Below are 16173 nucleotides of genomic sequence, written 5' to 3' on the forward strand. Positions count from 1 at the left end.
TAATTAGATAGAACCTCAGAGACTGCTGAATGCATGGGATTTAACAATGTTATGTATTATTCATTGTTTCTGTTGTTGCAGACGTGTGCTGGTTTTGTCCCCTGCTGAGCAAGGCACTTGTGTGCATGACAGCTTCATGGCTAACCACACTGCGTGTTCTTCAGGCAGGGCCTATTCCCAAGTCTGCTACCAGAATGCATTAACTCCTTCAGTGCCACCTGCACGGCATCACCCCCCTGCACTCTGCAAGAACTCTGGGCTGTGTTTTGCAACACGCCTTTCCCGGTGCTCCATCTTCTCCTAATCATGGAAGGGAGATCGGAATCAAAGAAACGCTGCCACCAAGGCACTTAGCTCCCGTTTAACAGACTGAAGTCCTTCAACAGGTTTTCCTCATTTCCGCTTTACCCAAATTACATAACTAGTCAGTCTTCTCAGCATTATCCATAAGCACCACTCTCAGAAACCTATCAGAAACAGATTTTCTAGAAGTGTCAATAGCAATTTTATAGCATTTTAAACTTTTCCAAGTAGTGACACATATCACCACCATTACGGAAAGGTGGGTGTGTATTTGAAGGAGACAGGGCACCTCTCTTCTCACAGCTCAGAAGACAAGTGACTTTTCTCTTTTCTCTGCAGTGGAACTAAGTGAAGTAGAGGCTCAATCAATGATTTTGGTAACCGAGGTAAAAGTTGGGTTAAATGTTTTGCCTGAATTAACCAGGCAGTTCTGCCCACAGATATCTCAGTTACTGGACTGGGGATTGAGAATAGTTCCTTTAAGAGAGATGCCATGAAGGGAAAAGAAGACAAAAATCTGTCTGCAGAACTTCCAGCATTTGTTAGTATAATTGCAGGGTCCCATTATTTTAGAGATAAATTTAGGGGGAGTTTTAGTATCTGCGTCAGGAAGATTTATTTTTGGCCTGAATCTGCATAGTCACAATGTGCCAATTCCTCTCTATCTTTTTGGCAAACATTTCCTGGCTTTAGCTGAATCCCTCAGGATCCGGTATTCAGTTTTGCTCCCTGTACCAATAATTTTGTTTAAGATGGATGATAGGAATGTTTTTGGCCGAAGGTAATTTCGTCTGCATACATTGGTATTCTCCTCTCTGTGACTGGGGCCATGTTTTCCCAACACAGAATCAGATTCAGAAACCAACCTGGGATGTTTGAGGAGGGGGGGGTGGTTACTAATTTAAATTAGAAGAAAGAAGTGCTTCACTCCCACCCTGTTGGCCCCTTCGAACTTACCTGGATTCACAGTTAAGAGAGTTCCTTTGCCAAATGTTAGTTGGTAGCTGCTGCCTCCACTATTCTCACAGTCAGCAGGGGCTTTACAAAAACAGGCACAGGAGCTGCTCTTCACTGGAGGGCCTTTGGGGTCAACACGGTCTTGATCTGCACTAGACTACAGGTTATCTGATAACAAAGAAGCCCCAAGGCAGCCGCTGCGGGTAGGAGCGGGGCCTCCAGAAGGCAATGGAGCCCTGGTAAATGTACCCATCATTTATTTTTAAATTTTTTATTGTTTTTCTTCTTTTTATGTCTAAGTTGCCACCTTAGTTTCAGTAACCCATTTCTTTTTCTTCTTCCCTCATTGTCTACCCCTGGCTGGCACTCACACAGTTTTTATTTTACTGCTCTTTGGGGCTGTTTCTCTCCTTTTCAGTGAAATTGCTTGATTTGACTCACTAGATTCGGGGTGACTGGAAACGGATTGCAGGAGAGCGAGGGAGCATTTGCAGGGACAAGCGCGAAGGGAGAGGTTGCAGGGCCTTTTGACTTTCCCGGTCTGCCTGGAAAGGAAAAGGCTCGAGGGAGCCCACGTGGCCCCTTTCATACTCACTGGGGTTGACGGTCAGCTGGGTTCCTTGCCCGAATACCAGTTTCTGGCCGGCACTCCCTGAGTTACACCACAGCAGACAGCTTTACACAAACCCACCCGGGGCCCGCTCTCTCCCCCTTGAGGAGGAAGCCTGTTCTGCTCCCTGAGCACCTGACGGCTGTGGACAATGGACTGAATCCCACAAGCCAGGCAGGCCCAGGACAGCGCCCTCATGGGGCTCTGTTTTCTCCTGGACAAAGCCTCCTTTAGTCTCCTTGGGAGACCTGGGCCAGATTTTTAACCTCTTTGCCAGCCGAATATTTAACGTCTTTATCTCATGTCATAGAATTCTAACATTTAAAAAAAATCTTTTTTTCAGTCTTTTCAGAACTCCCCCTAAAAACAGCTGGGCGAAAAGAACCTTTACATTCAGAATACACCGGTTCTCCTGAGTGAAGGCCAGCTGGCTTCCTCCTTACAATTTCTGGTTCAAATCCTAAGGTCTGCCCATCTAGGACTTAATTCATCTGGCTAAAACCTTCTTGTCCCTGCACAACTACCTGGACTTACTTTTGTGCTCATTCCTTCCCTCCAACCAGGATATTGCCAGCTCTCGTTACCAACAGGGAGCTCCCTCCCCTAGAATGCCAGGTCCAGGAGAAACCCACCCATGCGACTTTTAGTCTGAAAACAGACAGTTTCTTTCCTCTGCTCAGGAAAACGTGATTAAAAAACGATTTCTAATTATGCAAAGTGAAGAGAATTAGGAGAAAATCTGTTTGCCTCTGTTCTTCTTCTCCCTCCTCCCCACTCCTCTCAAATAGTTTTAAACTATTTATAGAACATCCCCTTTAGGATTAGAGAAATGTAGCAAGTATCTATCTCTTTATCTTATTTTTCTTGCTGTCTATTTACCCCGTCATATATTTACAATCTAAATTTACATTTCATTTCCATTTGTAGGAGATACTCATGCACTTTTACATTACTCCCAGAACACTGTGTGTAATGATAAACTCGATTGAAATAAACCAAATCACAAGGCGTTTTCGGAGCTGGAGGTTGACATTTCTGTCTTCCTAAGACAGGACCGGGGTGAACAAGTTATTGTTGCTCTTCCAGGCGAGCCCGAGATAGGGGCAGCCCAGCCAACTGAGCAACTACACTTGCGGGGCTGATGTGTTCATGTCCAAATAACTATCTCCTGAGCATTGCTCCTTGGGATTAATTTGGATTTCTTTTTTAATCTGGTTCCAACACGTCATCTTCCCATCTCTTTTGCTCTTAGACTTTCTCTGACAGGCAAAGCTTAAGGTAAATCTTGCGGATGATTTTTGAATCTCCGCCAATATGTCATCTCTGTACACATCACAAATAAAAGAACCGAAAGAAGAATGAGTATAACACCTTTGGGAGGAAGTTTATAACAGTTCTCTGGGAGAGATGAGAATAATAAATAAAAATGGAGTGGCATGTGCTTTTCCTGATTATCATTTCTAATGTCTGGAGGACCCTAAATATCCAACTCAATCTAAAAACACGGCAACTGACCCGCCTGCTCTTTAGACTCCAGTTAAAACTGGACACACAGGTCAGCCTGGGCATGCTTTTTAAAATCTTATGCTGTTTCAGGCATAAAGGACTCTAGGGAGGTCACCTGAAGCTAACATAATACTCGCTAGGGCACCCTGATTCTAACCTTTTGAATATGGATAATAATTTGACCATGAAAGTAGAAGGTTTACTTTGAAGTACACATTGGGTAGTTGTTATCGCTTGGGATGGTAAGGAAAAGTTAAACCCCAAACAATTTTATGGAATGAACTTCCATTGTAGTAAACAGATTCCCTCATGAGCAAAATATCAGCTACATTCAAGTTACTGGTAATTGAAAGAGGTTTGTTTTGAGAATGGCGGGCAGCACTCAACGTTTTTTTCTGGGTATTGCAAGATAGAAAGAAGGGCTGTCCTTGCATTTGGGTTGGGGAATCCTCTCATACTCCCAAGCTTAGTACTTTTCCACTGAAGAGCACAGAAATGAGTGTTAAAAGGGGTTTCTCTCCTACAGAGCTTAGTGAGGGAAAGGATAAAAATATCTCAACCATGGGTAACAGTGCCATGGGGCACGTTTTCAGAAGTTCATGATCTTTCTATTATGAATGTTGGCTTTTAATCTGACCCTTTCCCTAAATATCAGCTTGTTATCAATGTGGGCCCCAGAAAATCTTACATGGTTTTCCCCAGCTAGTTGGGCTCCAAGATTTCAAGTGTAATGGGAATTAGGCGGTATTTTTCCCTAACGGATCTGACATGAGGCCTCGGGAAGATGAGGTGGAGGACACGGAGTGGTGGTTCAGTTGTTTACCTCAGAAGGCCACATCTCAGCGTCTCCTTTGGGATCGGGCTGCATTGTGCATCCCCTGCCAGCGCTGTGTCTTTTAGTCCAATCTGTCCTATCTTCCCCCTCTTTTTTTCTAAATGCTTTCTTCCCCTACCCACTAAAACTTCTACGCAGATTCTTTGGCAGATTCACATCTCCAAGAATAACAAAAAGGAACTTCACGTTTCCAAGTGCTTAAAGGTGTTGAGGAGGCAGCCGTGAAGAGCCTCCAGTCAGAGGCTGCCTTCATGATCGCTCTCACAGAAAGACATGGCACCGAGACCCCGCAGATGCTAACAACGGCGTGAGAAATGCAGTGACCTCACAGGGAGCTTCTATGAAGGGTGGCTTACGTTTAGAAACAAGTGATCTTGTTTAACACATACCTGGTCTAATACTCAGCGTTGTTCCTTTTCCAAATATCAGCTTATTACCAGCTCCGGAAGCACACAATGATATGAGACTCTACAAAAACCCAGTTGCCCAGCTCCCCTTGCTCTCTAACGAAATGTGTGCATAAAACCAGCTCTTCCTAATGAGGGTCTGGTGGTAGAGTTCAGGGGCCCCCCCGGACCCTCCTTTTTCCTCGCACTCTGTCACTTCAGTGGAAATGTGAGGACGTCTCCCCCCAGCACGCCTGCTTTGGTGAAGCAGGAGTCAGAATTCCCTCCCCTTTTTACTGAGGAAGAAAATAGAGGCTCAGAGAGATTTTTCTTAGTCCCATGGAAAAAAATTTCATCAATTATAATAACAAATTAGGCTTCCTAACAGTCTGACTCCTCGGTTCAATGCTCCACTAGCACCGCCATTCTCACCCATTAGATAAAATAGCACCTGAGGGGAAACAGCAGTGTCCTGCACGAGGTGGGCGCACATCAGCTGTGGTTTGAACTGGAGTCCGTCCACGGGCTGCTGTGGTTTGGACTCCGGTTATAAAACAGAATGGAACATTTAGGAATCAGTCTTTCAAAGAGAAATGTGGAAGCATTAGTTTCTCAAACTTACGTGGGTTTACTGTCAGTTTCGTTCCTTTTCCAAAGGAGACTGTCTCAGATCCTCCCTGAGTTACACCCCCACACACCGCTTTACAAATACTGCCAAGGCCTTTCCAACCAGGCGCGGGGAGCCACGGCTCCTGCCCGCCCAACAGGGGGAGCACTAAGCCCAACACACAGTGTCCTGTGAGGGTACAATTGTATGGTTATTCCTGAAAAGAGAGGAACTATGGAAAAATGTAATCAGTCATTACCCAATGGCCACTTGTTAATGAATTAACCAATCTAGCTGTTTGGCAGTTGCAGTTAATTTGGAATAGCTCAGCCTTTGGGGTCAGGGCAAGTCCTTTAACTTGCTAGACCTCAGTTTCTCTATCTGTCAAGTGGAGAGAGTGGTAACTGCTTGGTCATGTTGCTGTAAGGATCAGGATGAGAGCACATTTCTTTAGGAATTATTTTCACAACTTAAGAGACCAGACCAAAAGAAACATTTAACTTGGAATCTGAAGGCCAAGAATTAAATGATAGGTCCTCTTTTTTTCTGCATCAATTTGAGAAAAGTTACTCAGCCTGCCTGTGCTTCATGCAAACATCAAAAGTTTTCTCTGAAATGAGGATAACAACAGCACCTAACCCTGGGAGCTGGTACAAGGATTGAATAGGATAATGGGTAGAAAGTAGGCAGCACATTGCCTAGTATAGAGTAAGCAACTCATAAACCATCATTATTTTCCTCCCAAGAATCCAAACACACTGTCCACATTCTTTTTTTTCACATTGACCTAAAAATCTATAAGGCTCTGGGTCTCTGTAAGGCTCTTCCTTTAACGGATATACCAGGAAGGATTTGAGGGTCACAGAAGAGCCTGCAAGCAGTTTGATGAGGGGGTTAAGGGATTTTGTGGGAGTTTAGTGAAAGCTGCAGTCGGTGGCATGGGTGCACCTTCACAGCTGGACAGCTTTGGTGGAAAGGACACCTTCAGCCAGGCAGAACTTGAATATTAGCAGAGATGGGTCAAGATGCCACGTCTCCATTGGTTGGGGTTAAAAGGATCTCGGATCCCATTCAAGAAAGGGTTCAATGCACTCGTCCACTTACCAAGATTCACTGTGAGCTGAGTTCCTTTCCCAAATGTCACCTTAGAACCACTGGTTTGTTGAACACCATGCTGAGGGGCTTTGCAAAAACCTATGGCGTCAACTTAATGAACCAAGCTTTTTAGAAGTTCTGAATAACTAACATTTTCCTTCAGCCTCCAACCCCTGAAGATAAGATAAGTAATGGTGTCTTTCTTTCTGGTAACCCAGAGGTTTCAGGGCTGAGAGGCATGTCCAAGAGATGAGATTGTCACTATAAGATGCCAGCCTGCTCAGCCAGCCAATTCTGTATGCGTATTCTGTATGTGGTCCAAAGCATTTGCACAGCTGATGCAATCTATCATAGAATATGAACTCCCACTGGGAAAGAAATTAGCTCTGCACAATTTATAGGTAGTGATTGATGGTCATAGCCATTGTCCGAAGACAAGACCAGCATTTCCATTTTGGCTTTTCCCACCCCTGCCTCAGTCTGCAGATGGCTGTCCCTTTTCTCTAACATCGGGTTCTGCCATTATCCCCACTTCCGCTGCATTGTTCTCCCTGACAGTCCTGCAGTCATTTTTATCTCCCTTTAGAACACTAGGGTTCTGTTTTGAGTTCACTGAGCTTTAGACAGAGAACATTTGGGGTACAAATGAACCTGCCAAGGATCACAGTGTTTTCTCTCCTTTGGGTCTGGCCTCGTCAGAACTACGGGTGGTTTTGGCTTTGCCCAGGACTCGACTCAGATGTGTGACCTTGAGCAAGTTCATAAGCCTCTCTGAATTTTACTGCCTTCATTTGCAAAATTAAATTGGTGAGTTAGGTGATCTTTAAAGACATTATGAGCTGTCAGTCTTTGACTTGATTCTCTGAATCTAATTTATCTAAAGATGCTGTGCAAATGTTTTTTTCCTAGGGTGCCTACTCCTCCCCATTTCCTAAATAGAATAAAACAAGCACGTGAAAGAAAAGTAGGTCTCTACTTATCACACAGGGAAACAGAGTTCTCCAAGCCTACCAGCTACCTTCACATTTGATCCTTTCAGAAGTTTGAAGCCAGAATTTTGGAATGAAATCCTCACAGTGTTCTTTCTTTGGAGCTTCCAGAAAATTAAAAACCCATACCAAATGAACCAGCACCTTTGGCTTAAAGGTAGTACTTACTAAATTTCACTCTCACTTGAGTCCCGGTTCCAAATGTAAGTTTCCTGTTTCCTTCCTTCCCACAGAGCCTGATGCCTTTACATAAACTACAGACTTTTGCATACACACAGGAAAGTGGTTGGATCTTTAGGGTTTTTTTCCCACCGGATGAGGGAATTCATCATCTAACCAAGAGTTTCAGCTCCCCCATGGCCAGGGGTCAGATGTGGAGGGGGTTCTGCTAACAAGACGTTGGAATGGAGGTACTCACCCAGGCTTACAATTAACTGAGTCCCCTTCCCGAAGATGAGTTTCCCAGTTTCTTTTCACACAGTGCCTGGGCCCTTTACTAAAAGTCCTTCTCAGAGCTGAGCTGTGACTTCCCCTCCTCAGACCACGCATGGCCTGTCTCTAGAGTGATTAAGGGCACAATAGGGGCCAGCTTTGTGAGCAAGGCCATTTAGGGTGTCCCTCTTTACTAATGCAGCCTAGGGGACTCAGGCTATGAGGACAGAGGACCAACCACGCTGGGGTGGCCCAAAGCGCTTCTCTGGCTTCACAGGCAGCTGAGACTCCCATACCCCTGAACAGGCTGTTTCTTGCTGCCCACCCGGTTGTGCTGATATGTAACAACCATAATGCCTGGTGGTTTGCCGCTGGTTCTGCCCTGCAGCAGGGAAGGCCACCCCTGTGGGCACCAAGCACGCGAGCGATGCCAGGCCCCTTTTTTGTCATTGGAAAGACTGAAAATGTCACTTTCCTATATGGACTTCTGGGAACCTGATTTCAGAAATGTGTGAGTCTTGAAAAGCTTTTTCCTGAGCTTTGCAGATCAGCTCAAGGAAAATTAAAATTGGGAAGATAAACCTGCCCACAAAATAACAAAATACATGCTGAAGCTAATAACTAAGTAACAGTTTTGATTACCTGGTGTTTTAGACTATCCATGCATTGTGTACATCTTGCTCCCCTGAAGCCAAGCTTCTGACTCAGGGCCACAGTTAACCGTGCCTGGGTCTCGGAGGTAAACCTGTTCTTGTGCACCCAGTCTCTGGCCCACCGACAAACCCCTCTTCCATGAGGGCAATGACCACATCTCCTCAGAAACCAGCCAGAGGATCCCTGGGAAAAACTGCAGGCCCTTAATAAATATTTGTTAAATTGAGTGCATTAAACATTCATCTTGCATTCCTGTTCCTTGAAGAACACTTGAATATCCCTGTGATGATGTTCAGATGGAAAAAAATTAATTCCTCCAGGTATTAACTTGCTGAATTTCATGATTCTCCTAGTCCAGACTCCAAATGTCAGTTTCGTATTAACCCCGTTCCCACAGGGGTGAGCACCTTTACAAAAACCAGACGCGTCAGCGTGGCTGGAAGGGATGTGGTATCGACCTTGTTCTCCTCCCTCACTAGGCCTAGAGACTTCTCTGTCCCCCACAGGTGCCCATCTTGCCTGGGAAAGGTCTGCCCTTTTCCCTTCTTTCCGAGCAGAAACAGGATGGGAGCAGAAAAGATTTCAGGATGAAGATGATAAATAAGATATCAAATGTTATCACACTATGCAGAGCCTTCTTCTTCTTCTTCTTTTTTTTGTGGCCAAATTGATGTTTTTACTAAAGGCTGTTTTCAGCACATTCTCTCCCAGATGCAATAATAACTGGATTTCAAGTTGGCATCTGGGCTTGAACCTCCAGGCTCTGGTGAGTCACACATATTAAATCAAGAAATTACGCTAACCCCCAATGAAGAAGCATATTTTGCTTTTCTGCTTTGCCGGGCAATGAGGAGTTCAAGCAACATGCACAGGGAAATATAAACTAATAACTCTCTCAGATCATATCTGTAGCCTTGTACATTAGCATCCTAGAATGCACAGCCTTAAAGAAAACTTTGCAACTGTGTGGGCCCATGCCCTCATTTTGAAGCCGAAGAAGCTGAAGCCCTGAGGGGTAAATTTGTTCCAGGTTATGTAGGTGGGTAGAGGCAGACCTGGGGCTAGAACTCAGGACACCTGAGTCCCAGTCCTGTTTTCTGCTGCTTCCTTCATGTGACTCAGGATAAAAAAGACCTTGCCTGGGTATCCCCAGTCTTAGAGGGTCTGCTGAGCAACCCAAGTCTGATTATCCCTGTTAAAGAGTGGGTAGGCCATTCAAGGGAAGTGTTTGGTGTTGACACATAGTTTATGATTTTAGAGAGAGATACAGAGCATCCTAACTAGATGAGCAGGGATGGCAAATGCCAGATGGCGTGGTGTTACCTGCTGCTTCTGCTCCCACACAGATATTGCTAATAGACGCATCATTCTTTACCTATGAGTCTAGAGTTGGCCTCACAGTTCTTAACAGTGTGCTCCAGAGAGCCACGACCAAAGGCTAGTCCTTGGTAATTGAAATATAACCTGTTTGTCCTCCCTGCCCTGAGGGATAATTGGAGAGAAAACCCTACAGAAGGCTTGGTAAATCTGGTTGGCGAAAGTCAGGCCAAGTCCCACACTGCCCACTCACGGAAGGTATCACTGACCTGGTTGGACCACCGGTGCTCCAGAGGTGGTGACGGCAACACCATGGAGTATCCTGTCTTCTTCACTGCTTTCCATCAAACGCTGGCTCTGTAGAGGACATTGGGCAACAAAACCTGGTAGGGTTCCTCATTCTCGTTCTTGCCCATTGGACCTTCAGCAAGATCTTTCCCCAAAACAGAGGTTCTGGAGATTGAGTACGACTTCTGGATCTCGATCCCTGCCCAGCATGCTTCCTGTTACCCATCAGCCCAGGTCTGTGCTGGGGTCTCAGGATGGAATGTGGTGAAGGAAAAAGGGGCACAGAAACCCTTTCTCTAGACTGCTCATTCCCAGGACCACACGTTCAGTTGTTCTAAAGCTTTTCCTTTGCAATTATGCTTCTATTTTTTTCACTAAAAAGAGATGCACTTGTCCATATCCATCCAAAGAAATTTCCCTACGTCCGTCATTATTGCATGAAACATTTTGTTGACAGGAAAATGTCCATCCATCCTTTTAGGGTGCTGTCTCATGTTCTCAAAGACAGCCGTCTCTCAGTGACTGGGGAGAATGAGCCCTCTGACCGAGCAGCAGCTGCCAGTCTCAGAGTTGAAAGGGGAATGGGAACAGAAGCAGCAGCTTTGTTTGACTTAAGTTGTGAACGAAGAATATTTTCTTCCCCTGACCTATTTTCTGTCAACATCCAGAATGACTTACTTAAGGAGATGGGTTAAGTAGAGCAGTAGAGGGCGCTGCAAGGTCAAAAACAAATCTGCCCACTTCAGAGGAAACTGGGAGAAAAGTCCCTTTCATGGTAATAGTAGTGATCAAGATCTAAACTGTGGGACAAGGGTGGCCTTGTTTACAAAACCCCTTGGACCCCTCCAGATTCAAGGGACCCCTCTTGAGTGGTGGCTTTTGGCTACTGGAAGGCAGCTGAGGGCACTGTCTGCCTTGGGGAGCTGCTCAGGCTGCAGATACTGGTAGCTTTTAAGGAGATGGGGTAGAGAAATTCAAGGGCAGTAAGTCTGTAATAGGTCATTTGATCTTGACAGGCATTTTTATCCCAAAACTTTGGGCCACTCGGTTGCACATTGTGGTCTCTCATGAAAACGCCTGTGCAACTTTGGAAGACTTAGGACAGTGGGCCAACAGGTGCACTTCTCTGGCTCCCAGTGACCTCAGGGGTTTGGGAAGAGCCCAGCTGGCTCAGGCCTTGGGGGCTCGAGGAGCCGGTGACCTGCTCACAGCACTGACAGTGAGCGCACCGATGCGCTTTCTTTTCTGCAACTGATCAACACGTCTTTTCCCCAGACCTCACAACTTTGTTTCTCAGATTCACTCAGCATCTTTTCTCTGAACATGTCCGGTGAGAATAAATCTCTCAGAAACAATATTCATCAGCCTATTTAATACAAAACAATAGCCACAACAACGCCTAACATCTCTAGGTCATCTGCTGGGTACATTGCTGTAATTATTATCTCCATCTTACAGGAAGTAAATGCTGGAGCTGATGTGAACACAGGGAGTCTAGTTCCAGAGCCAAATGTTGTTTTTTAAGTTAAATAATTGTATTTTTAATTCTTCTTGCTTTATTGAGATATAACTGACATGTAACAATGTATAAGTTTAATGTGTACCATGCATTGATTTGATGCACTTATTTATTGCAAAATAATTACCACGATGGAATTAGCTGGCACCCCTATCATATCATATAATCACCATTTCCTTTTTTGTGGTGGGAACATTTAAGTTCTCTCTTAGCAGCTTTTAAGTATATAACACAGTATTATCAACTACAGTGTTCATGCAGCACATTAGATCCTCAGAACTTGTTAACTGTATAACTGGAAGTTTGTACCCTTGGACCAAAACCTCCTCATTCCCCCCATATCCCCACCCCCAGTCTCTGGCCACCACTAATCTACTCCCCGTTTCTATGACAGAGCCTCACTCTTAGCCGTGACTCTGAGCTGCTGTTCTGAGAGGTGCCCTTCCTGAAGGGATGCCTTTCAAGGTGTGTTGGAAGAATATCTTGGGGGGGGGGAGAGTCATGATTCTGCCACTTCAAGGAGGTCTCAGAGTCCGAACTTCTGTGTGGAACATTAGGGCGGGGGGGGAATGTGTCCCTCTTTGAGAAGGTGTCTGGAGCCCTGTCTCTGTTCTCAGGTGCAATCAGATGTAGTTGAGGTGGGGCAGTCAGAAGAGGAACAGCAGTTTAATTTGAAAATTGTTACCACCCAGATGAGGAGGGACCCCTTGGCTTTCTAATAAATATAAGCCTGGGCAACACGTTGAGAACAGGGACAGTCACCAAGAGCCTGGGTGAGGGCTGGCAGAGGCCATGGATGTCAGAGACCTGAAAGCGCAGAAGTGGCCTTTTGTCAGAAGTCTGGGTCCCTGTGGAGGGGCCCTGCCTGCAGGGGGCAGTGCAGTCCTGGGCAGCAGCTGCTCAGTGGAACAGCACCTCTGGGGGGCGCTCGTGGGGGGACGGCTTCCGTTGGCCTGCTGCTCTCTTTTGGTATTCTCCATGCCTCACATCAAATACCAGATGCGCTGTGAATCTGAATTTCAGATAAACAGTGACTACTTTAAAAATATATAAATATGTCCCATATATAACTAATTTTTATTGTTCATTTTAAATGCAAACTTAACTTGATGTCTTGTATTTTTATTTGCTAAATAAAACCTTCCCGCAACCTTCTCCCTGCCAATGGTGAGTTTTTAAGGGAACAAAGCTGCATTCCTTTGTTCCAGATATTTTTCATTGTCAATTATGTGGCAGGCAAAATCCTAGGGGCTGGGGATGGTGTATCAGTGAAAAAATAACCGTGTTTTTTCCCTCATGGAGCTTACATTATGCTGTGGGTGTGTTGGGGGGTGTTGAGATGGGAGAAACAAATAACAAATGTGTATAAATCCAATGATTTCAAATAGGAAATTGAGAGGAAATAAGACAGAGATGTAATTGAGGGTGACCCTGGGGGTGTGAGGTGGTGACTAATTTACTTGGAGCGTCCAGAGAAAGCCTTTCTGAGCTGAGATTTGTGAAAAACTCAGGCCAGAGTTTCAGGCAGCTAGAGAAGTGAGGCGGACAGAGGACCAGAAGGAAGGCCACAGCAGCCGAGGGGAGTAGGAGAGGGAGGCGAGGAGGTGCGAGGAGTCAGGGATCAGACCATCTGCAGGGTGTCACAGGCCCAGGAGAGGAGGCCCAGCTGGCACCGTCTGATTTACCTTCATAAAGGCCCAGCAAAGAGATCGTCTGGAGACAGAAGCAGAAGCAAGGGGACCAGTCAGTGGTCTGGAGGGATGACGGTGTTTGGAGGATGAGGGAAGTGGATGGACTGGAGATACATTCATGGTGGAACTGACAGGGCTGATGGATGAACTGGGGGCAAGAGAGTCAAAGGAAACCGGTACAAGTACTCGTTGAAACAGTCCTAGGTTTGGAGCAGTGAATTAGTCTTCTATTTTTCAGGGCTGTGCCTCCCAACTGTGGTCGTGTCCTGGCTGACGCAGAAAACAGCATTTGTGTGGCAGGTGGCTGGGGAGCTGGCTGCAGGGACTCCAGCCGCCCCTGGCCATCCCATTGGCACCACAGAGCTCTGTGTCAGCAAGCTGGTGTCCCACCTGCTCAGGGCAGTTCACCCATCAGGGAGCTCTGCTGTGGGGGGTGGATTTTTCAGCTAGAGCCAGGTGGGTGCTGCAAGGGGCCTAAGAGAGAAGTGCAGGGAGCCCTCCCAGGGCCAGGGCACTCCTCAAGAAACGGAAAGAAAAGATTTCTAGAATTCATGATGGGAACAGATTTTAGAGTCCCTCCTGTCCGACCCTCTTACTGCTGTCTTTATACTGGGGAGTAAGGGGCTTGTCTAAGGAGGTCGTTCGTTCATTCCGCTTATTGAGTGAAGTGTGCGCAGCTGTGCTGGGTGCCATGTGGCCGTGCCGCCGTGGTCGGAGTGCGACCACCAATGGACCGGCGCCCCAGCCTGTGCCCCCAGGACACGGAAATGGAGGGAAGACCGCATTTAGAGCAATCGATATCTAAGCATGTGATTGTTGGTCTTGCACTTTCTACAATTTCTAGTCCTGTCTTTTTTTAAGCAAGGAACTTATTTTCACTGTGTTTTTGCCAAAGTACTAGTTCCAGGTGGACTGAGGAGCCTTGGCTGGAACCCTTTGCCTCTGAGCAATTCAGTCACGTGACTGTCGGGGCTGCCCGACTTCTCTTATTTCCCTGCCGCCTCCCTCCCGTCAGAGGCCCCAAGGTGGTCTCCGAGGTTTCAGGACCCGAGTTTTACTCTGTATCCTCTGCTTTGATGTGAAAAGAAGATGATCTATACTGTGGGCATTAGCCTTTTGCTTTTCTGTAAGTACATTCATGGGTGGATGTTCCTCTCATTCTGCCACCCTGTTTCGCGTTCTTTGGCTTTCAAAGGCTTGGAGCCTTTCTCTCTCACGTGTGTTTTCCAGTTATTCTCTGCCTTTGACCTTTAACTCTGTGTGCTGCTCTTGCCTTTGCCCATCGCGTTTCCTCTGGGTGGGCTCCTGCTGGATCCAGGGGCTGGGGGTGCAGACCCTGACTATTTTCTCATTTCTTCTCTTCACAGACAAGGGCATGCTGTGTGAAAAAGTGACCCAGAGTTCCCCAGACATGACTGTGGCAAGTGGCAGTGAGGTGACACTGCCCTGTACTTATGACTCCCGATATGTAGATCCAGATTTATACTGGTACCGCGTCAGGCCAGATCATTCCTTTCAGTTTATCCTTTACAGGGATGGCACTAGGGCCGTTGATGCGGCTTTTACTCAGCGTCGGTTTTCTGTGCAGCACAGTGAGACCCACAAAACCTTCAACCTGGTGATCTCCTCAGTGAGGACTGAAGATAGAGCCACTTACTACTGCGCCATAGATCTCCACGGTGATGCAGGTGCCCAGGAAGTCTGCACATAAACCCCTGGGCGTGGCCTGACAGAGCCGCCTCCTGTCCCTGGACATGGCAGCCTCCTTCCGGGTGACACTGTGTTCCACCTGGCCTTCAGAGGTGCTCTAACATGTCTTCCGAATGATAAAATGACCGTCCTATCCAGGGGAGCACCTTGGCTTCAGACGGAGCAGAGCATCTCCCCCTTCCTGACGCGGTGCCCCCTTGCTGCCCCGGGCCTGTGGGAGGGAGGGAGAGCTGCGCGACGGAGGGAAGAGTGGGCTCCACAAGTCTGTGCTGTGAGCGCTGCGCGGGTGTCAGAATGCCGCAGCCGAAGGGCCAGTGTGGGGGAGCCCATCAGAAGTGTCTTTATTTTAGTCTCCATTATTTATCCACTAGTGTGAATTGTGATTCTTTGTAAGAATCAAATTTGACACAAAGTTATCTATTTAAACACACTTTCCCCAATTTGCCTTTTTTCTGTGTCTTCTTGTGCAGCCACCTTATTTCTCTGGGATGCCCTTTGACACCCCCATTTCACTTCCTTTGGAGAACATTTTTCGTTCCCTGAAGAGCATCAGGATATTCCTGTGAATATCCTGCCTGTGAATCCCAGAATCCCAGCTTCAATGTCCCTGAGTCTGGAGCTCAGCAGTGTCTCCAGGGGAGAGAACTACCCCCAGAGGGAAATAACTATGCGACATCAAAACAGATACACCCTCAGCCTGGGAATCATATCTCCTTCCCCTACCTCCATTGAATTCCCTGCTGTAAGACAAATATTAGAGCTGTATGAAACCTTAGAAATAGTAACATCTCAGACATTATTTTATGGGAAACACACTTGAGCCCAGAAAAATGAAGGACATTCCCAAGGTCAGGTAGCTGGTTAAGGACAGAGCCAAGGTGCTGGGCCACCCTCTGTCTTGCAGCTGCGGCCTAGGAGGCAGTATCAGTGGGTGGTTTGGGCAACAGTTCACCTGGGCTTTAAAACAGACTGGTGAAGAGCAGTCACTATAGGGAGGAAGGAAAAGAACAGGGGGAGGAAGCCACCGGCCCCGGGCAAATGACTCAGCCTGGGGCTTTTCTTCTGCTGCCTGCAGAGTGTGTAACAGTCTCCTGGAGACTCCCTCAGGGCTGTTGTGATGGAGCTTTGAATGCTCTGGGAAACTGATGGTGGCTGCACAAGAAGACACAGAAAAATGCTCTGCGAATGTGATTCGAAATGTGATTCGCAATGTGAAGGCCCCCAGACCAGAAGGCAGCCATCACCCCCTCTGGCTCCGGTGCTCAGTCTTTTCT

General features: G+C 46.6%; 2 gene segments (V, D, J or C); one reads left to right on the top strand and one right to left on the bottom strand.

Moving 5' to 3' along the window:
- LOC118980917 (T cell receptor alpha chain MC.7.G5-like) overlaps positions 1–16173 on the bottom strand; it is a 248334-nt gene that overhangs the window by 63490 nt on the left and 168671 nt on the right.
- LOC118980919 (T cell receptor delta variable 3-like) lies at positions 14161–15031 on the top strand. The segment is given in 2 exon segments: positions 14161–14315; positions 14557–15031. Coding segments are annotated over 2 exon segments (381 nt in total).

The sequence above is a fragment of the Sturnira hondurensis genome, unplaced genomic scaffold (assembly GCF_014824575.4).
Source record: "Sturnira hondurensis isolate 20B ecotype Veracruz unplaced genomic scaffold, ASM1482457v3 Scaffold0023357, whole genome shotgun sequence".
NCBI classification, from domain to species: domain Eukaryota; kingdom Metazoa; phylum Chordata; class Mammalia; order Chiroptera; family Phyllostomidae; genus Sturnira; species Sturnira hondurensis.